The sequence below is a fragment of the Seriola aureovittata genome, chromosome 14 (assembly GCF_021018895.1).
Source record: "Seriola aureovittata isolate HTS-2021-v1 ecotype China chromosome 14, ASM2101889v1, whole genome shotgun sequence".
Classification (NCBI taxonomy): domain Eukaryota; kingdom Metazoa; phylum Chordata; class Actinopteri; order Carangiformes; family Carangidae; genus Seriola; species Seriola aureovittata.
In genome coordinates this window covers 8,118,075-8,140,517 of record NC_079377.1, presented here as the reverse complement: position 1 = coordinate 8,140,517, position 22,443 = coordinate 8,118,075, and the positions used below count along the sequence as shown (strand labels likewise).

At 42.6% G+C, this 22,443-nt stretch overlaps 1 protein-coding gene across 3 annotated transcripts in view; it reads left to right on the top strand.

The window, feature by feature from the left end:
• Nucleotides 1–22,443, top strand: part of lyst (lysosomal trafficking regulator) — a 57,918-nt gene that overhangs the window by 18,970 nt on the left and 16,505 nt on the right. Inside the window, exons 4-23 of one of the 3 annotated variants that reach the window (XM_056394957.1) lie at nucleotides 1,415–1,505; nucleotides 2,470–4,579; nucleotides 7,721–8,669; nucleotides 8,781–8,942; nucleotides 11,172–11,325; nucleotides 13,010–13,221; nucleotides 13,346–13,412; nucleotides 13,975–14,084; nucleotides 14,839–15,208; nucleotides 15,296–15,452; nucleotides 15,566–15,739; nucleotides 15,825–15,985; nucleotides 16,752–16,942; nucleotides 17,541–17,786; nucleotides 18,293–18,466; nucleotides 19,349–19,498; nucleotides 20,230–20,367; nucleotides 20,451–20,649; nucleotides 20,741–20,869; nucleotides 21,768–22,392. In XM_056394957.1, coding sequence (XP_056250932.1) covers nucleotides 1,415–1,505; nucleotides 2,470–4,579; nucleotides 7,721–8,669; nucleotides 8,781–8,942; nucleotides 11,172–11,325; nucleotides 13,010–13,221; nucleotides 13,346–13,412; nucleotides 13,975–14,084; nucleotides 14,839–15,208; nucleotides 15,296–15,452; nucleotides 15,566–15,739; nucleotides 15,825–15,985; nucleotides 16,752–16,942; nucleotides 17,541–17,786; nucleotides 18,293–18,466; nucleotides 19,349–19,498; nucleotides 20,230–20,367; nucleotides 20,451–20,649; nucleotides 20,741–20,869; nucleotides 21,768–22,392 — 6,569 coding nt within the window. Of the gene's footprint in view, nucleotides 1–1,414; nucleotides 1,506–2,469; nucleotides 4,580–7,720; nucleotides 8,670–8,780; nucleotides 8,967–11,171; nucleotides 11,326–13,009; nucleotides 13,222–13,345; nucleotides 13,413–13,974; nucleotides 14,085–14,838; nucleotides 15,209–15,295; nucleotides 15,453–15,565; nucleotides 15,740–15,824; nucleotides 15,986–16,751; nucleotides 16,943–17,540; nucleotides 17,787–18,292; nucleotides 18,467–19,348; nucleotides 19,499–20,229; nucleotides 20,368–20,450; nucleotides 20,650–20,740; nucleotides 20,870–21,767; nucleotides 22,393–22,443 lie in introns of all 3 variants that reach the window. The other 2 variants (XM_056394956.1, XM_056394955.1) reach the window with 2 other exon arrangements.

The window sequence follows — 22,443 nt, the reverse complement described above, 5'->3', positions numbered from 1 at the left end:
CTGCTAATTTCACACATACTTGGTATATTTTCTCTTTTAATAGGAGCTTTCACTACAGAAATTTAATGCATTCATGTGCATGTGCGTTATCACAAGCTCCAGCTGTGTGTGTCGGCTATGTGCGTCAGTTGTGGCCTGAATGGAGTCAAGCCTGTAGTGACAGTCAGGGTCTGGCACTTCATGAACATTTGTTTATTTAGACAGGCACGTGCCTTGCAAAACATGTTTGAATTTAGTAGAAAATTTATTTTGCATTGGTTTTGTTCCATCATGGTGTTAAATACTCCCTCCCTGTGCCACCAGATGTCTGTCTGCTCTAACAGGGATTTCTTTTTGAGATTTTTCATTTCTTTATTTTTTTTTTTTTCAACTGGCCAAGTGTTAAATGTCAGGCTACTGTCATCTCTGGGTACAGAGGGGTCGTCAGCTGAATAATCCAAATGGTAAATACCTAGCTACATCTAGTAGCTAAAAAGCAGTATAATTTACAGTCACACTTGGTCAGAGTATCCAAAAACTATGACTAAATAGAAGTAAAAGTATTCATGTAAATAACCAGAGAAAGTATCTAGTGAAAAGACTACTTAATTAGTGAGTCACTCAATTAGTAACTCATAAGTCAATGTCATCATTTCCGGCAGCCATTGATTATACATGAACAGCAAAAGTGACGGACCCATTACCTTCTCACTTTCTCTCCCTCTACACTGTATCAGAGCTGATAGATCAATGATTAATGGAGCTGCACAACCTAAGTGGCATTGCTTATATGTGAATAATTAGAAAAACAAGAAGTAGCTGAATGTAATATACTTTGGACATCTAAATGATCATGTAATTAAAGTGATTAAACAAAATGTAATGATTTATTCCAGGATATGCACTCTGTCAATACACGCCATATTATACAGTGAAAAAAAGATACTGTGTGTTTTGATGGTCTTGCTCGGGCAGCAAGCTGATCATTTTTTAATTCACACATGAAGGAGTAGGTTGATTGTTTTAATTAACACATGAAGGAGTTGGTTCTCTCTCTGCTGTGAGGAATGCCCTGGTTAGACATGAGATCCCCTAGGTCTTGGAAGTAAAGTTGTCATGTAGGTGCTACATTGCTCTGACCCACTTGCGCAGAAGACTAGCTAACTAAATGCACACAAGTAAATAACTGACTAGCTCCTGTGGTGAAAAGCATTTTTTGGAAAATAATTAAATTCAGATAAAAAGCAAATGTTAGTGTGTGATTTCGCTTTGTAGAAAGTGGCGAAACGCTGAAGGGAATTTTGTTTTAAGTATCGACAAGAGTGTGTCTTGGTGGGAGTGTCCTGTTGTGACATCAGAGTGTGACCAAAGGGAGAGGGGCAGGGAGGATTTCCAGGTAACTTCTCTGTGGGTGTTTTTTTTTTTGTCCTCTCAGGAGCTGACCTGTCGAGAGGAGCTGCTCACTCTGCTGCTGTCTCTACTGCCGCTGGTCTGGAAGATTCCTGTGCAGGAGGAAAAAGCCCCAGGTCAGTACCCGCAAATACTTACTCTGCTACTTGTTCATGTAAAGGTTGATGTTAACAGTACATACCTCACACTGCTCTGCTGTGATGGCATGTGACCACTTCTTATTCCTTATCTGTAGCTAATGATTTCAATTTATATACTTCATTTTATGCGTGTAAAAGTAGCTATGCTTTACAGTTCTCTGTGATGTGCAAACAGTAATATCTTTGTACAGATGAACTGAAATGCAGACTGTGTTTCATGGGTCAGAAATTTCTGTAGCTTTCTTTCTTTTTTATATATTTGTGTCATTATCACTGACGGCTACTGGCAGTCTTTCAGCGCTAGGTTTGGTGGGTTTATGTGAAGGCAGTGGAATGTGTGAACATTGCTTTTGACTGTAAACAGGGTCTGTTTTCTCATCAAATTACTAATTTTTATTTATAGTTTGGTTTTATTTGCTTAACACTGCAAACTGTATGTTGAGCTCCTTTTGAGATGGACGAATCAGTTTTAATCATAACCAGCAACTGCAGTATGATAAACCTTAGTCTTACAAATATGAGCAGTAACACAAGTGGAGAGGACGTGTGGTTGTAGAGGCCTGTGACCTCAGGATGACACTGGCATTTAGTACAGGACTGCTGATCCCCTCTAACATGGACCCGAGACATTTTTACTTTAATTAATTCATACTCACTGAAGATGTTTAACAAACAGGCCATGGCTGCTGACATGTAGATGAGCTTTATGTTTCTGAGATTATTCTTCAAAAAAAAAAGTATTTTTGAACTAAAAAATCTGATGTTTTTCAGGCTAGTGCTTAAAAAAATTGGAACATTAAGTCTCAAATCCTAAAATGTGACATTAACATGGTTGGACCTAATATTACCTCAGTGTATGTATGTCTAGAAGTGCACTTGGTATTGTATGTCTGTGTGTACATCCAGAATAAGATAGACATGTGTTTCTGTGTGTGGACAGATTTCACCCTGCCGTCCTTACTGGAGGTATTCCTTAGCCGGGAGGTGAAGGCCATCCCTCTCAAAGCAGGACAGAAAGCTGCGACAGATGAACAGAACTCTGGGAAGAGGTCCCGTGTCGGCAGTGGCACCTGGAAGTCAAGGCGGTCGCGCAGAACAGCGCAGAGATACTCTGTGAAGGATGCTCGCAAGTCCCAGGTTTCTACCTCAGATTCAGAAGCAAATTCTGAAGACAAAGCTGTCGCAGGCCCAGGCGGTGCAAGGACTCGAAGATCACATGGTTCCACCATCAGGGTAAGCTGTCAGCATCATCGTTCAGAGGCCTCACAGTTAACATCCACCACAGGCACCACCACTACCGAAATCATGAGTGCACCATACCCACATCCCCGAGCCCCTGGGTCACAGATAGTAGACACTGAAACCCTGACTGACCCAGCTGCAATATCAATATTCAACCGCATGGAAAACTCACCATTTGATCTCTGCCATGTGTTGCTCTCCCTACTGGAGAAGGTGTGTAAGTTTGACATGAGCATCAACCACAACCCTGGCCTGGCGGTCAGTGTTGTACCAACTCTCACTGAGATCCTAACTGAGTTTGGTGACTGCTGTGGTCCAGGGGGAGGGGGTGGAGGTGGAACAGGGGCAGAAGAGCTTGCTGGAGGCTGGACCGAAGAGCCCATCGCCCTGGTCCAGCGGATGCTACTACGCACCATCTTGCACCTGATGTCAGTAGATGTGAGTCAGAGTGAAACCCTTCCAGACAGCCTTAGACGCAGCCTGACAGACCTGCTGCGAGCCACCCTCAAAATCCGGAGCTGCTTGGACAGACAGACTAACCCTTTTGCTCCCCGGCCCAAGAAAACCCTGCAGGAAGTCCAGGATGACTTTTCATTCTCTCGCTATCGCCACAGGGCACTACTGCTGCCAGAGCTTCTAGAGGGAGTACTACAAGTGCTGCTGGGTTGCCTGCAGGCTTCCACACCCAACCCCTTTTTCTTTAGCCAGGCGCTCGAGCTCATCCATGAATTTGTCCAGCACCGCGGCCTGGAGCTGTTTGAGGCCACAGTTCTGCGGCTGGAGGGGCTTGGCAGGGCGAGGGATTCTGAAGTAGGAGGTGAGGCTTCAGAGAGGCTACGAGGTCTCATTGCAGGGGTCTTCAAGATCATCAGCGCTGTCAAGAAGGCAAAGTCAGAGCAGCTGCATCAGTCCGTGTGTGCCCGACGCCGTCATCGTCGCTGTGAATATTCACACTTCCTGCATCACCACAGAGACCTGTCGGGTTTGCCTGTCTCTGCTTTCAAGCAGGCAGCCAGGCGCAACCCCTTTGAAGAGGATGGAGATGGCAAGGACGGGATGGAGGGTGATGCGGTGCGTTACCCTGAGCGCTGCTGCTGCCTGGCTGCGTGTGCTCACCAATGTCTGCGGCTCTTACAGCGCCTCTCTCCCAGTGGACCAGCTGTTCTCCAGGTACTTGCTGGGGTTCAGGCTGTCGGAATCTGCTGTTGTATGGACCCTCGCTCAGTTGTAGGACCCCTGCTGCATGCCTTCCAAGCACCCGGTCTGCGTAGTTACCAGTCTCATGTTCTCAGTGTCCTGGGTCGACTGATCCTAGACCAGCTTGGTGGGGGTCAGCCCTCAGAGAAAGCCAAACTGGCCTCCTGTAACATCTGCACTCTGGACAGCAGTCAGCTGCCAGGTCTGGAGGAAACCCTGCAGCAAGGGGAGCCTTCATCCATTTCTACCAGTCTGTGCTACCGCTCCCAGGGTATTCTGCCAAGTGGAGGGGGGGCAGAGGACATGTTGTGGAAGTGGAATGCTCTGGAGGCCTATCAAGAACTAGTGTTTGGTGAGGACTGGCAGCTGAGCCAGCAGATAGCTGGCCATGTGTGCCACCTGACCCTGCGAGGCAATGCTATAGTGCAGTGGCAACTCTACACACACATCTTCAACCCTGTGCTGCAGAGAGGGGTAGAGCTGGCCCACCATGCCCAGCAGCTGGGGGTTTCCACTGTCTGTGCTCAGGTCTGCAGCTATCACACACAGTGCCTGCCTGTGGAGATACTACTCATATACCTGCAAACACTACCTGCCCTACTCAAATCAAGGTGAGCTGTTTTTACATCAGTTTAAGATAATTTTCTGATTGTCTGTTCTTTTTCAGTGATTCTTTTAGTTACTCTGGGTCATCCCTGTCGTAAGGGACTGAACTTTAGGATTATGGCCGTGTGTTTTATATTTTACATTTTTAGGCAAAAAGACGTGTTGCTGCAAACTGTCCAAAAAATGATCAAAATTATTTTATTAAGTAAATATTCTGAAACATTGAGATGCTGTTTTAAGATTATTGTGTTTGATTTGAAAATGTTTTAGCTGATTTCTCACTCAGGAAATGGGTTCTGCTCCTTTTTCTTTCACAAAGCAAATATAATCAACCAGCGCAAAGTAAGAAACCCAATCCACTTGTAGGTTGTTTGTCATTAGATCTTTTCTCTCCAGCTCATTGCTAATTGATGCTAATCAATAATTTATCACAGTTTTGTGAACTGAGTGAGAGACGGAGGATTTGGTGGTTTTCTGTTCTTTGCAGCTTTGATTGGCATTCAGTCTTTACAGCCAGGATGTTTTTCATCTCAGCCCTTTCAAAAGACTCTTGGAAACAATTTTAGGTCCTAATGTTTATGTAAAAGGCATCATTATACCAGTTTTATCAGTAAAATCTCACTTTTTGAGTTGATGACAAATTGGTCGTAGCAGGGATACACATTTGAATACCCTTTTTGTTCATGATTCATTTATTAATGATAATCAAATTACACATTATATTGTAGCATATCAATTAAGGTGTAAGTGAGGCAAGAGCCAGTACTTTGGCAGCAGGTAAAGGTTTTTATATTTAAACTAAAAAAAATCCACTACTGTGTAAGGGCACAGAAACGTATAAGCTGTTAATTAAGCTGCCAAGTAGCTATAGAAGTATAATGCCTCTTTATTCTTTGTTGTTCAAAACAGCTCTAAGAATTCCACTTCATACAGCTTTTAACTGTCTAACACCTTTATTGAAACTTCAGGTTTCAACACACTAGGTAAATGATAACAAAAATAAACAGTGGTAGCTCAAATGTACTACTGCTAAAACACACATTTTTCTGTATAGCCTTGGACAGTGGCAACCAAACTGCAATACTTATTGAATGGCAATGTCAAAATAACCAAGTTTAGGTTGATACCTAGACTCATGACAAAACGGCGCATTCTTGCACATGATCACTCTCATTAGGTTAGACTATACAGCTCCATCTGCTGGGCCATGTACATATTTGAGATATTTTGTTTTGTTTTGGTTTGGGCTTTTTTCTTTTTATTTATTTATTTATTTAATTTTTTTTTAAATAAAAGGGCACAATCAGATGACCCAAAATTAAATGTATTGTTTTGGTTGAAAAAGGTTAGGGTTTGATTATTTGGCCCTGAGGAAAAATTGATCATCCGTCAAGTATGTGCTCCCCTAAGTTGTATTTGATTGTGCACATTCACGTTTAAAGCTTTTACTAGTTATATTTGTTATTAAAGTATGGATGGATATTTTAGTTCCACAGGATATATAAAGTGAAATATTTCTCTCCCTTGTCCCACTCTTCCATCTCAGGCTTCTCTAAAACTGTCAAAATAAAAGTCAGCTTTCATCAGCTTCAAAGCTTCTCCAAACAGCAGATTTGACATAAAGTGTTTTTTTTACCCGAACGTTTCTCTGGGCCCAGTAGAAGCTTATATGTTATATTTGACCATATACACACTCTGTACTGGTCTGAAGGAACATCTGATTGTCATGTTGTAGATCAGATTGTTGAGACCAGGTAAATATTGACCCACATCAATATATATATATTGTATATTCAAAGAGCAAGGAACATTTACATAAGCTGAAAAATGTGATGGTCATTTTAAGCTTTGCTGAGGCCGACGTGAATTTTTGTAGTTTGGGAGGAGACAAACAACCAAACAATCATTGTTTGGTTGTTAAATTGTTAAGTGTTTAGTGGTCTCACAAACTCAAGAAGTGTATTGAATTACTAAGGTTAATTTGATAACTTTTTATTTAACCTTCACATAAATGGGTCGACTAATGCTACAGAATTTTATATTACATTGATTTAAAAGCATGCCAAGTGGAAAGAAATTGTTGTTGCAAGATGATCTAAAAGACAAGTAATCTTCTCAAAGCTGTACTTCATCTGAACATCTTGCCTGCCTTGTCATCATCTTGCACCGCTCCTACAGCTTCTTGCATAACAGAACTCCATATTTTTCAGATGGGAACATTAAATATGCAGGCTAATGAATTGTCATTCTGATGGACTTACACATCACTAATGAAAAGAGGAAATGTTCTGAAAAAGCAAAATCAATCAACTCTACATTAATTTAGAGGAAGGCTGGAGAAAGGGTTTGAATTAGAGAAAAAAATCAGCAAGTTAATAATCTATGAAATTTATCTATTTCATGCACTGAGCTCAAAGCTTCAAATGAACATCTGTTTCAAGTCCTTATCATACTGCGGAGACAGTGCCGTGTTGAGATTAATGTGTTTTTATTTTAGTCACGTGTAACAGCAGCACATCTCTAGAGTGATGTTTTTCTCACCAAATGTTGATTTAACCTTCACTCAGAGGTGACACGGTTTATTATTTACCCCTGCCTCGACGGTATTTGTATATGAGCAGTAAACAAATTTGCAAAAGGTTAACTTTCCGCTTTGTTTTTTTAACTAAACACATTCACATTCAGATAACTTTGACACAATGTGACAGAAATGAATCGTTGATGTGGCTCAGTCAAAGAGACACACAACAACAATCACAAAGCAAAAACAATATATAAAGTACGTTAGTAATTTATCATGTTAACAGAAGTTGACTTAATTATGGTGGTGAACTATATCTGCAACCTGAAGGGAGTAAGTGAAATAAATGATGGACCTAGCGTGAAGGGTACTGTGTGTTGGCAGTGGCTTTTCCTCTGATTGACTGGTTGTAGACTTTGTTAGATTTGAATCCCTCGGAGTTCACATAGACCTTTTTTTAATCTATCCTTTCCATGGCTAGTAAGAGGGACAAGCATAGCTCATGGCATAGTGCATTAAAGTGTTACAAATTACCCATATTTATATTTGGTGTGTGTAGTGTTTTATGTTCTGTTTTAATTTGCTTAGTTTCTAATATTTTTGATTATTATTTATTATGTTACAGGGTGATAAGAGACCTTTTCGTCAGTTGTAACGGGCTCAATCAGGTGACAGAGCTCGTCTACCTGGACCAGACCCGCTCTTTGGCTTTGAAGGTGTTTGAGACTCTGATCATTGGCGCTGGACACCAACAGGTTTACGGGGTGCTTCAGGAGCTGGAAAATACTGATGCTGAAGAAAGAGAAGCTGTCTTGGGTCTGGTTGAGGAACTAGGGTCGCGAGGGGCTGGAGAAGGCCCACAGAGCCTCAGCAAGTTCTATGAAGGCCTAAAGGAGGCATATCCACGTCATAAGAGCCGGAGCGGGCAAGGACGTGGACCAGGGCGCAGCCGAGCAGAGACCCACCTTCATGTTATCAACCTCTTCCTGTGTGTGGCCTTCCTCTGTGTTAGCAAAGAGGCTGATTCTGACCGGGACTCAGCCAATGACTCTGAGGACACATCAGGGTATGACAGTACAGCTAGTGAACCGCTTGGTGGGCGGCTGCCTTACCTTTCCCCAGATAGTGTGGCTCTGCCTTCCAAAGAGCAGGTACGACGTGCTGCAGATGTCTGGTCAGTGTGTCGGTGGATCTATCTGGCCAGCCCTTTGTTCCAGAGGCAGTTCTTCAGGCTAGGGGGACTGGATGTCTGCTTGCGCCTCATGGCCATGGTAATTCAGAAACTTTCCTGTAAGACCAAGGATGGGAAGGCAAAGAAGAAGAGGGATGCTAAGGGCAAAGGCAGCCCTGAGTCCACAGTGCCAGCCACTCCAGTGGGAGCGGAGGAGACAACTCATGATTCAGCCGACACCCTCAGCACCGTTCCAGCTGAGGGGAAGACCAAAGATCCTGCAAAGAAGCTGGAGGAAGAGTGGCAGCTTCAGAGTATTCGTCTGCTGGAGGCTTTGCTGGCTATTTGTCTACACAGTGCTAACTCAGCCCTTCAGAGGATAGAGCCTGAACTTTCTTATCAGGTATGTCACTTCATATCACACTGATCAACTAATCCCTAACCACATCAACAACAAAAATAAGCACTTTTACCCTGGTCTCAGTTAAACTGTTATGTCTCCTCTCATCACTAGCTCCAGTCAGTGGAAGAAACCCTGATTGAGGTGAGAGACCAGCTCTCCCGCTCAGGGGTGGTGAACTCTGACCTTGCTGTTCCTCTCTTTGACTCTCTCCTGAGAGTGGCTTTGGCTGAGGTGTCATCTTGTCCTGAGCCCCCTGAGGAAAAGCCAGACAGGGTGAGTCCTGCCTTTGGAGAACCTGTGAGTGTTACATGCACCTTTTTATATTATCAAGTTATTTGAGCTACTCATGTATCAAGAGGCCAGTTCAGGTTATAGCCAGTCAGGCATCAAGACACTTGGTTCATAGCCCACCAGATAACTATGCTGTGTATCTCCTTCCATCATGTCATATCTCTCCTGTCAACTAGCGGCATTACATGTCCAAAAATACCAATTGTCAGTAATTGCAATGAAATAGGGACCACATAAGTAAGTTTCTGTAGTTTCCCTTTCTTGTTTGCTCAGTCCCTCTGTCTCTTCTGCTCTGCCTTTCCCTTGCTCTTTTTTATTTTTCAATCACTAATTTCAGCAAGTTGGCAAATGGGCAAATGCCTCTGAGGCTGGCAGGCAGGGGTGAGAACGAGAGACGGTCAAGGGAGATCGCACAATTTTTAAACAGGGAAATGTGACCAGAAACAAACTGCATCTTCTTGTGTGCTACCCAGTGATATTAACTGATCTCCCATTGTGCCCAATAAGCTGCTTTCAAGGAAGACAATTCTGGTCAGGGTGATTGATCAACACAGGAGTTAATTAGTAAATTTAAACACAAACGAAAGCATACTCCCTATACAGTTGTTTTATTGCTTTTTTTCCCAGTAAAAGGAAGCAGACTGTGTTCAGTTACCACATTGTATTACCTGCTGCTTCTTTGGCTGAGAAGTAACTGAACACCATGTCAAAATATAAAGAGCAGTGGTGTTTATTCAGGAAGCAAATGTACAATGAAAGGTAAACCATTTTCCAGCCAAGCATCGTCAATCCTCGGGGCATCTGTGTATGGCCACTCGCACTACGTTGCTAAGCAGCTGTTATCTCCCTGACGTGCAACAAAACAGCAGATGAAATAATGATGGCGCTTGTTTAGAGAATAAACTGGATGTAAGCATGGCCTCATTTTGACATCCAAAGAGATTACTTTGTTTTAAAACATTTTCATGTTAGTGTAACTTTTTAAAGTATGCATGAGCACATAAAAAATAAATTGGTTATATTCACGCATGTCGATAATTTCACACAACAATGACTGGCCAGATGAGAAAGGAAAATCCTTACATCACAGCAACTTCTGCCTCCTCAACAGTGACACTGTCATTGCTGTAGGCTGCATTAATTAAAGATTTTCAAGACCATATATGGTTCGGAGCAGACATACAACTGCTTTTATATGTTCCAAGAAGTGAGATGAATACAGAAGAAAAAATAAATTGCAAAAAGATGATCACTTTTGTCTGTCTGTCCTCACTAAAATGACTTGCCGCCTGGTTATGGGTGCCTCCTGTCTCACAGCCTTAGATGTGTTTTCCACAAGTCTTAAAATGCCTGTCTGACTAAGCCTGTTCCAACATAGGAGGATTTAGCCTTTTATATAATAGATTTACCTATTTCCTAAGAGCTTAGTTCTTTCCCAGTGAGCCCAGTAGAGTGTAACGTTCACTTAACCATTGCAAGTGTGTGCTGTGAAGCTCCAAGATTAGTCTTCCGCCACCAAGTTTGTACACTGAAGGACTCTTGTTTGAATTGTTTACTTCACCTGCAATTGAATATCACAGCTGCCAAGTTTTATGTTGAAAGGAATAGATGTGTGTATTAAAATAAGCCTGTTCTTTGAACAGTAAAGGGTTTAGACTGTTTACTTGAGTGTGTCTGTGTGTGTGTGTGTGTGTGTGTGTGTGTGTGTGTGTGTGTGTTTGTGTGTGTGTGCGCGACTGTCTGTCTGTCTGTGTGTGATTGTGTGTCTGTGTGTGTGTGTATACACATATGATGACTTACTGTTCACATCAAGAAACTGGGCTGTGTGAGTGCTGCAGAAGTCAGCTGATATTTGCCTTATGACCAGAATCTTGTACTTTATTTTCTCTTCCACATCACTTGAAAACATTTTGTTGGCAATTTATTCACTGTATTAGTGGTAAGGCCGCTGCTTGTCATGCTTAGTATTTTTTAGCATTACATTTTTAGTCAAGGTTTGTAAACCAGATTGAGTAAGTCTTTGAAATGATTCTTATCTTACAAACCGCTTGACAGTTGACCAGGTTTGGTTATGTTTGGACTGTATTGAACTGACTGTTTCCTCTCTTCCTCCTCCCCTCTCTCTCTCTCTCTCTCTCTCTCTCTCTCTCTCTCTCTCTCTCTCTCTCTCTCTCTCTCTCTCTTTCTCTCTCACTCTCTTTCTGTTCAAAGCTCCAGGTGTTGGTGGAGGGAGTGGCCCCATCAGACTATCTGTCTGAGGAGGTGGACGAAGTGCAGAGCTGTGGCGTCAAGCCCCCAGGGGAGGAGGAGGGCTACGACGCTGACAGTGAAAGCAATCCTGAGGACATGGCCAAGCAGGAAGAAGGTAGGTCCACCGTTATTCACACACACACACAGACGCACGCACGCACATGCACACACACATACACACACTCACACTTTACTACTCCCATTAACCTACTGCACACACCTTACTGCTCCAAATAATAGCAGCTTAGACAGGTTTAACATTATTTGCACTGTTTACTTTACTTTTAAGTCTTGTAACTACCCACTGTAGATTAATTTTCACCCTTTTACGTCCCTGGGGTTATTTTAAGAACTCTGTAAATCACTTTTACTTCATGTAGACCATCTCATCTACCATTTGTTTTTGTTGGTCAAAATGTCAACAGACTACTCTTGATGAATTGAGAGTTCATGTATTGGTCTCAACCTTTAAACCTGTTGTTTTTTTGCCTTGGGAAACCTTGTTTCTCCCACTATTGAATTGATAATTCAATACATTTATGCGTTACTGCATTCACTGGAAGATTTTATATTAAATAGAAGTGTATGTGCAGATAAGGGCTGTTGGTGTCGTGTAATAACCACATCCTCCTTTGATGGGCTGTGGAACTTATTTTAGCAATGACAAGTTAGTTTTATTGCGTACAAATGACATGGCAGAAAACAAGCCTGCATGTTTTTTTCCCCTCACAACAGCCTCTTGTATCAGCACTGCCTCCACACTCTGGTCTCGCAGGTTAAGAACGTGGCCTGATTATATTCTTTTTACTTTTTCATCCCCTCAGAATGGAGTCATTGTTTTACATTTTACAACTGCAGGCAACTACACGCTGTGGCCTCATGAGCTGAATCTTGTGACTTTAAGTGCCCATCAAATGGAGACTTCAACTTCCTGAAAAACTCTTACGTCCTGTTCAACAGTCAATCTTTAACACTGACCTCATGCAAGACAAATTAATGAATTAACTTTCCTTCTAACTTTTGGCAATTATACCTCTCTGTTGTTATTCTCAAATCCAAATCTAACAGCTTATCTCTCCTTAACATTGAACATCCTGGTCCAATACTAAATACATCTGTTCTCCCAAGGCTTTCCTCTTCATGGCCAAATCAAGGTTTTCTGGCTCCAATAACCGCATTTCTCCTCACAATCCCATGCATGACATAACTCGTATTATGTCAATGTTTTATGATGTCTTCATTTCCTAGTCTTTTAACTGTGTTTACACTTACTTAGAAGATTACATTTCTTTTCCAAAAACACAGCAAAAATCACATGAATTGCAAATTGGTACTTTGCTGAAATTAAATTCAAACTCAGACCAAACATAAGCATCTGAATTTAACGTAAACTGGTATTAAAGGTGTGTATGTATGTATTTGAATGTGTGAGTGTATTAGATGAGGAAAGCTGTGTAATTGTGTACAAGGAGAGAGAGCAAGCTCCATTAATAAAGGAGGTCCCAGTAGCTGCATGAGAGCCTGCTGGGCTGCTCTCCTGTAAATCAAGGGGAGACTCCCATGCTGCTCTGAGGCTGAGCACAAGGCTGAGGCTAATTCTTTTTTATGAGCTGCCTCCAAGATGGGAAGTTGGAGCTGAAGCAGGGAATGCCTGTGGATTTAAGCAACACCACCCACAACCTGTCAGTGTGTGTTTCTGCATTAGCATGTGAGCCAGTGAGTGAAACCTTTAGCATTTCTCCATGGCCATGTATGAGTCTCTTGTTGTGTGTATGATCTTGTCCTGGTTCTTGTCTTAGGAGTGAAGGTGGAGTCTGCCGTGCTGCATGAGTTTGCAGCGGTGGCGGACGGGCCCAGGCAGGGCATGCTGCTGTTCCCACAGATCTGCACAATGGAGCTGCAGCTTCTCGCCACCGGCTCCCCAGACATGGAGGTTCTGAGTCATGTGTTTCACAGTTTGCTGGATGCAGTACACGCCAACCCCCGCAATGCTGCCTTGCTCTATGACCAGGTCAGATTGACCACTTCTTCCTCTTTGTACTACTCTTAGCTGCCTCTCCAGTCTATTTTTGTCTTACTTTTCTCCTCAACTGTGCTGTGAGGAATATGACTAACCCTTTTTCTGGTCCTCCCAGGGAGGAGTCAAAACCATTCTGTCTGGCTTCCACAACATCCTCAGCCAAACAGACCCCTCCTTTACAGGTTTGTTATTCCTCCTGGCTTATTTTTGGATTGTCTGACACTGTAGGATATTGTTCATGTGTGACATCTAGGAAAAAAAGCTGGGAACACTCACTTTGCTCTGTTCCTTGGATGTGTTTTTTTCCCTGCTGCTGACATTTCAACTGGGTCCTCAGGGTCTAAAACGTATCAAATTTATGTTGTACCTCACATGGCATTGTAAGATATTGTCAATTGAAAGAGCTAAGGAAAATAAAATTCCTGCTTTCCTGCTTCTGACAATTTGACTGGTGTCTCATGGATAAAACATAAAATACAATATGGTTGATATTAATAATTCTTTTAAAACAATTTGTGTACAATCCCTCAAACTCTATACTTTTTAGTGTACTGTATGCACTCGTATATGTCATGCACTTGTATCTAATGTGCTTCTCTGTGGACTTGTTTTTCTTTACCAAAGATTTTTCTCGCTGATAGCAAAGCAGTGATGATGTTTGTGTTTTTGTCTGTGGTGTTCTGGTGCATGCCCAAGTGAATGAAAACTGTTTACGTAATATGCTCTTCATTGATCTACATTCAGATTGCCAGACTGTGCTAGTGGAGCTGCTGGTTGCCATGGTGAGCCAGCGAATCACAGCAGAGGAACTGGCTCTATTGATTCGCCTCTTCCTGGAGAAGACTCCACCTACTGTAAATAGCACCCTATCAGTCACTCAACAATTCACTGTTAGCTTACGTTCAGGGTGTTGACACTGATAGCTTATGTTCACAGTGTCTGCACATCCTTTCTGTTCCTGTCACCATGTTCTCACTTCTTACTCCTTGGTTCTTTAAAAGACATAATGCTCCCCTGGGTCCACTTCATTCTATATACAATTAACACCAGTGAATGTGGAACAGATGTGGTGCTTCAACCTATTACCACAGGTCTGTGTTTAATTGGAATCCGGCCGCAGACATCATCAATAACCTGTCTCCAAGAATTAGATTTCCAGAGGGGAGAAGAGGAGTATTTTTAACCATGTGAATATAATGACATGTGACCTGTGTTTTCCGTCTCTTAAAAAAAATGGGACGACAGTGACTGCAGTGGCCACTATGATTGTGTTGCTGATTTTGCACTGCCACCCAGATTTTTCAGTTTTAAAAGCAGTGTGTTTTTCCGCATTCTGCTGTATTATTTATGGATAGTTTATTGCTTCTTTTTCAAGACTCACAGGGTTATCACAGGTTTAATTCGGCCAATCACATGGTTACAGCAACTAAACTGCTAATTAATGTGTGGATATAATTTTTATTAATTTTACTTCATCTGGAGATTTTAAAAAACATGGTGAAAATTTTATAGATATGCAGAGTCAACACACATCCGTCCGGTGTTTCTTTATCAAATCTAAAATGATAAACTGTTCTTCTCACTGGCTTTTTATTTTTTATCTGCCAGGAAATTTTACTGAAGGGTATGCTACAAGTTGTTGTGGCGAACGTGAATATTGAACCTCTCCACTACCTGACCTTTCCAATAATCCTTGGGGCTTCAACACCAGGAGGGTCGTCCCCTGGCTCCAGACAGAATGGTGCTGTTGGGGGGAAAAGTGTCGGTTTGCTCTGGAAGGGCAAACTGTCCCCTGGACGCAGAGAGGGGGATACCGAGTACCGACCATGCCACCTCCGTTCCTCTCCCTGGCACATCGCTCCTCTCCACTTGCCCCTAGTAGGGCAAAACTGCTGGCCCCACATGGCCAGTGGCTTCAGTGCCTCTATGTGGCTCAGGGTGGCAGAGCAGGAGGAGAAGGACGGGGACAAAGACAAGGGTGAGAAACAGAAACTTCACTAAGACCTTTTATGTCTGATGTTCATAAAAATGAATCGGTTCTGAGTTGTCTGTTGTTGTTTTCCAGAAGAGAGTAACCCTCCCGCAGCTGAGTTGCACCAGGGCTCCTCTCAGGCTGGGACAAGATTAGTAGAGGAAGGCCTCATTCATATTCTGTCCATGGGCTCCAAGGCACTGATGCTTCAAGTGTGGGCAGACTTCTCTACAGGCTCTCTCACATTCAGGTGCGCTCCATTGTAGACTGCAGCCTCAAAGACGTGAGGGAACAATGGGTTACTCCTTTTTAAGTATTCATAGTTTATTAACCTTGAGTTATTGTAATGTGTTCTTCCTTCAGAATTTGTATAGATCCAAACGATGAGATAAAAGCAGGGCTGCTGGCACAGGCAGACTCTGGTGAGGGGCTGCTCAGGCCGGGCCAGTGGCAGCATCTCGGCCTCACTTACACCCAGCAGCCAGAGGGCAAGAAGAACATCCATAGCCGCGTGGTTGTTTGGGTGTGTGGTATCAGGTGAGGAACATGTGTAATGGCAACAGTAAGAAACTGGAAGTCTGGTAAATTAGTGGACACAATTTAAAACTGCTCTCTTCTGTAGGAAATGTGAGGTTTCTTTGGACTACACCCTACCCCGTAAATCAAGTTTATCATCTGACAGCAACAAAACCTTCTGCATGTTGGGCCACTGTGCGCCATCCTGTGAAGAGCTGTTGAAGCAGGGTGGGCGCTGGAGCATGGGCACTGTGCTCCTCTTCAATGGTAGGACTCCTGTTAACTTAACATTTAATCTCAGTCAGACAATCATCATGTTACCCTACATGCATACATGCTGTTTGTTTTAATCATTTATATAATTTATAATAATCTGTCCTCTGTGCTGCTCCCTGTGGTACATTGATTACCTCTTATAAATAAACAGTACATACTGTACATAGATGGTTTGTGGTGCAGTTGTATTTTAACAGTGTACCCAGTCTTGTGGCAGTAAAAGGATGTGTCTGGTGCAATGTGTGGCATGCTGCAGATACTCAGCATTCTCTCAGGAGGCTGAGTGAATACTTCTCTTGTTGCCTCTAATTGGCCGTGAATGGCTTGTAGTCTGGGCGATCCCAACCTGTGAACCCAAACGATGTCTTCATACATGCTTTAGCCTCTCAGCTGTCATTGGAATTCATCGTGGGTAGCAGAAAAGACAGACTGCAAGATTCATGGGAACAGGAAATAAAACATCAAGGTGCACCATGGTGCCATAAGGGTCTCACTTTGCAATAGATCATATGTTAATGGGTTATTGATGCACTAATATAAATCATTTACTCATGGGGTTGATTCACTGTCCATTTCAAATTTCTCACTATTCATTTTTTTGGCTTCCTAATAAAAGATATATCCAAAATGCCAAGATATTTTTTAGAGAAGAACTCAAAGAGAAGAACTCCCCAGATGTCTCAACAATGGAACAAAGTTTCATATAAAACATATTTATATTTTATATTCTAACTATATGTTTCTCCGTGTATTTCAGGGTCTAGAATAGGATCTGAGGAGGCCTTCTACCTGTACACCAGTGGACCTGACCTCACCTCAATCATGCCCTGCAAATATGGCAAGCCCAGTGGGACATTTTCCAAGTTTGTCACTCTGGAAGGGCTGAAGTGTGAGCATGTACGAGAGATTCTGATGAAGAGCAAGGATGTGGACACAACAGCTTTGGTTGTAGGTCAACAACACACAGCATGCACTTTAAAAGATATGAAATACACTAAGCAATTATTTAGTGTTGTTTCATCTGTTCGCAGGTTTCTGTTAAAATGCAGATTGACACTGCTGTTAAACCCTGTAATTTTACATTGTGATTCAAGCGCTCTGTAGGCATAGCAAATCCCTCCTATGTCTCATTTATTGTTTCATTTCACGGTGCATGAATAATGTGCTGTTCCAATTAGTTGTCATTAATGATACAGCGTGGTAGGAAGTCATTTTTCCCCCAATGGAAAAAGCTATTACAGTTAAGCTGCAGCTATTTCAGTGAGACTGAAAATAGTTTTTCTCCCATTAAATGCTAATAGCCATGTTGATAAAAGCACAGCTGATTAAAAAGAAAAGAGGGGAGTGAGACAAGAAGAATGAATGACTTCCTCTCCACATCTTAATAACTTCTCTTATACTCTGACCTAGTCAAGCCCACGTGTTAATCCATGCTAGAGGCTAGGTAGGATACTTATTACAAAAAATATCTACTATATACCTAATATTAGGAATTATTCGAAGTTACAAGATGACAATAAATTGTCTGCTTTGTGTTTCTGCACAGGAGAGCTTGGCAGTAGTGTATGCCCCCAGCAGCCCCAGAGTCTACACTATCTATGAGCCTGTAATCCGACTGAAGGGTCAGGCCAAGACGGTGGTTACCCAGCGGCCCTTCAGCTCCAAAGAGGTACAGAGTGTTTCCCTGGAGCCCAACGCCCTCAGGGCTCTGCTCCCCACTGAAACCCAAGGCCTGCAGAGCGTCTTGCACAAGATCGGAGGAACAGGAAATTTTGTCTTCCTCTTTGCACAGGTGGGATGATCAGTATCTTTAATAAAGCTGCAGAGACAGAGGTCCTTATTTTGAAGTTTATATACTGCTTCATATATATATATATATATATATATATATATATATATATATATATATATATGTATGTGAATAAAAGTATTTCAAAATAATCACCTTGTTTGTATTTGAACTGTATTATGGGCTACACTTCTCATTCTGTTCTAGAAATGTGACCTAAATAATTATTTCAATTTCAACCTGAGGGAGGAAAGTCATATTAGTGTTGTTGCACCTGTCAGTTGAGATCATAGTCGAGTGTCACCTTTAAAGACAAGGTTTGATAATAGGCTCTTTTGTGCAAGGACATGATTACTGTAGCAGGAACTGTGTGGAATAATGCAAGAACCAACATATAAATGCATCTGCAGACTTACATTGTTCATGTTCACACATTTGACTCAGTTTTTTTTTTTTTCCTTTCTCACCTCTTTTCTTTTCATCCTTCATCTCGGGCTCTTGACATCCAGACGGTGGAGCTTAGTGACTGTGAGAAGACCCAGGCTCTGGCCCTGCAGGTGCTGCTGTCGCTGTCCAAGTTTAACCAACACCGCATCCACGAGATGGACTGTTACCATGGTTACTCTATGATCCACCAGGTCCTCATAAAGTCCAAATGCATCGTGGGATATCATATGCTAAAAGTGAGTCACACCTTGAATGCTTTGCTGTCTTCTGTTCCAACGACCTCTGCTGATGTGTGCGGTAAAGCATATTCACCACCACTTGTTTTCACCATGAATCTGATCCAACCCAACACTCCGGTGCCTCTCGGAGCCGGAGCTGGTGACCCTGCTGTTACTTGACCCTCTGGCTGTGTCTGTAATTGAGCTGTGTGATGGCTGTGTGCTGAAATGGATTCTGTCTGACTTGATGAAACACTGAGCTCTTGCAGAGTCACACAGCAGTCCTGATTGTTTTTGTCACTTTAGGGTTGCACATACTGAATTGTATAGCACAGATAAAGTAGTGTAGTGTATCAAACTCTCATTGCTATATGAAAAGAAATGTGTTGTGTTACAGTTGTTGGATTTTTTTAAACTTGTAATTTTCTATTTATACCATTTAAAACACAGTAAAAATGAAATCAATGAATGTAATTTAATAAATCCTTTTACTGGACTGTAACTGAATTCATTTGTCAGACAATAAATAATGTAACTAACCGTGGATAAGAGCTGCGAGCTTCTGTCTTACCTCAGACTTCCAGAGACCCAAAGGACTGCAAGATTTATGACCACTGCAGTGAAGCTGGTCACAAATGATAGACTTTGATCAATACAAACAGGGCTGCTCTGGGAGTAAATGGCATTGGTTATGACAGAGTGATAAGCGCTCCAAAAAATTTCATGGAGAATTTATAGATTTTTTTCCTGTCTGTGGTTCTGCACTGTAAGGTTGTTTCTGGAGAGATAGTGATTATCGATATGTTGAGGTATGTGTCTGATTAGAGTGAACAGTAGATCATAGAAACACTGTAGAAGAGGCTGTATTTCTGATGTGGTGGCCATATTGTGTCTCTGTAGACTCTGCTGGATGGGTGTTGCAGTGGACCCGTTCTCGTCCTGGGGGACGATGGGCAGTTTCGTTTGGACACCGAGTCCATCGCAGTGGTGCAAGACATCAGGCTTCTGTCAGACGTCCTGTTGGACTGGAAAATCTGGGCCAAGGCTGAGGTAAACACACACATCATGCAGCCCAGATTGACAATAGACAATAAATACAGCGTTACATAACATAGCCATAAAGCCAAATATATACTGAAACTATAAACTGGTAATCTGCATAGGTTTAATTCCAAATATTGTTTTTCCAAGATCTGGTGATTTGTTGTTTTCCAATGAGACATGAAAATATAGTAATACACCTAAGTAAGAAAAGAAAATACTGCTAGTGCAGTTTCAGCCAGTTCTATCCCCTACAGTAAACATACAGATGCCATTACTGATTTCTTGTTCAACCTAAGCTCTGCGAATCCCCAAAGAAAAGCAGAAAGTTCAAAACATCATCTTGTAATGATGAGCGAGTAATAAATTCATACAGAGAAGCATCTCTCGGTCACAGGCTCATTGATTTCATTTTTACCATGTTTCTTCAAAGAATACCCAGAATTTAAAAGTACTAAATTGATAAATCGGTAAACTAATTTTGACTAGACTAAGAACTATGCAGTCTGGCCAATTGTTAAACTGAAGTGTTTGCACTGCAAATGGTATTTTTCATGTATCTATAATATATTGGAAAAAATAATCACTGATAAAATCAGTAATGAGTCCCTTTAGATTTGCATTCTGTGCAGCACTGGTTCACTATGATGAGGAGGCATAGGATGCTCAACCCCACCGTTAGATGATGAAGAACCACATCTGTCTCTCTGTTCATTCACTGTTTGTGTTGTTTCTGTCAGTGTGGAGTGTGGGAAACACTGCTTGCTGCCTTAGAGATCCTCATCAGGGTGCACCACCCTCATCAGGTCTTCAACATCCGTCAGTTCCTCAAGGCTGAAGTAGTGCATCGCTTCCTGCTCACCTGCCAGGTGTTACAGGTGGGTATCTGTAACGAACCTGCTGTCACAGTACCCTTTCTCTTTTCAGAGACTGTTACTAACGGCATTTTGTTTGTCTTAAGGAGCATCGGGACGAGCATCTGACTGCCATCCCGCAGGAAGTCTGTTTGTCATTCGTCAAAATCATCCAGGAGGTACTCGGGTCACCTCCGGACATGGACCTTCTGAAACTGATCTACAACTTCCTGCTGGCTGTTCACCCACCCACCAACACCTACGTCTGCCACACTCCATCTAGCTTCTACTTCTCGCTACACATAGGTGAGGAAGCAGCGCAGTTGAAAGCAGCACCTCTGTATCAAAGTGCCATTAGTTTAATGCACTGAGTTCTTTTGATGTCTCTGTTTGTCAGATGGGAAGCTGTACCAAGAGAAGGTGCAGTCCATTATGTACCTGAGACACTCCAACAGTGGAGGGAAGTCTGCCAGCAGCTCTGTGGTGTCACTCTCCCCAACCGTCTTCACTGATGCTCCCCACGAAGGTACAGCTGCTTTAACTACATTACACTGACCTTGAAGGGCTCCTTGCACCAAACGCAGTGAAGATAATTAAATAGAAACCTTCACTTTGTTGCGTAGAATGACATTATAAATGGAGAGATCAGCAGTGCTTTTATGAGTGCATGTGCCTCTAACAACGAGAATCTGTTTAACTTGTTTAGTGCTATATCAGCCCTGTTTTCTCTCTGTGATGAATTACAGTCACCAGAGTTTTATTTTAAGTACCTAATGTAAACACCATTATTTCTGGGGAAAAAGCTGATGTATGAGCATTAGGTCATTATATGTTTGTGAAACTCCCTCCCATCTCCCTCCACTTTTTACTTTAAAAATGTAATCTAACTGCTGCTCATAACACTAGTTCTCACAGAATCCATCTTTTTTATGCATCCTATATATCTTACTAGCTATGCCTTTTGTCCTCTTTTATCTTTTATTGCCCCACTCAGTTTTACAATTACAAGCCTCTTTTGTCGTCATAACTGTGCTTTTTGAATTTAATTCCTTTGTATTTCTTGTAAAGCACTTTATAACTTTGGGAGAGGGCTGTATAAATGAAACAGTTGGCTGTGATAACAGCAACTGTGCAACAATGCAATGAGATGACATCCAAAAATATAAAAACAAGTGACATTTCCTGCACGAACCTTGTTGACAAGATACTTGTTTTTCTGTCTCACTGTAATTAAATGCACAATTTTGTCAATGAACAACCATGCCTCTGCTCTGCCCAATCATATTATTCATCACTTTCATCAATATTGCTATTTGCACTGCAAGTGTTGTACAATGCACCTGCATACAAATAGGCCCCTCGCAGCCATCAGTTATAAAGTCGAATATTTTTTAAATGCTGAATCATTTTGTTGTGTTTTCCAGGCCATCTCCACGCTCCTTCCCCTGAACACGGTGGTGATGATCAGTCGTTACGCCCACCTAGTATGGCACCTTCTCCGTACTCCTCCCCGCTACTGACACCTCGACTCGGACACGGGAGCTCAAATGAGGCAGGTGAAAGTGATGGGGTCTCACTCGCCACTCTACAGGCACGGGGCAGCACAGAAACACTCAAGAAGGGCGGAGGTGATGAGCAGCTCCTGAGCAGCTGTGAATCAGCCAAGACAATCTGTGACTCTAGGGACATAGGTGAGGGAGGAGCCCAACGCACTCCTTCCATCAGCGTAGAGGAGGAGCGGGACGAGGCGGCGGAGGTAGACAGTCTGGCAGAGGGAAGCGTGGGGGTGGCAGAGTCTGAGGACAGGTTTGACTGGGCCAGTGATGAAGCGCCGCGCCGCCCTGACAGTCTTAAAGGCATCCAGTCCTTCCAGAGGAGCCACAGCAACCTTGCCAGTCTGGGCCTGGCCTTCCCAGCTCCAAACGGCTCGTTGGCAATTGGCCGCTGGCCCAGTGCGGCTGACAGAGGTTCCATGCCTGAAGACTGGGAGAGCTACACTTACTCACCTGGCTATGAAAGAGCCCACAGCAAGACCGAGTCCAATGACAGGTACGCCGCCATAGTAACCTTGACCGTGACATCCTCTTTTGGGGGTCTGAT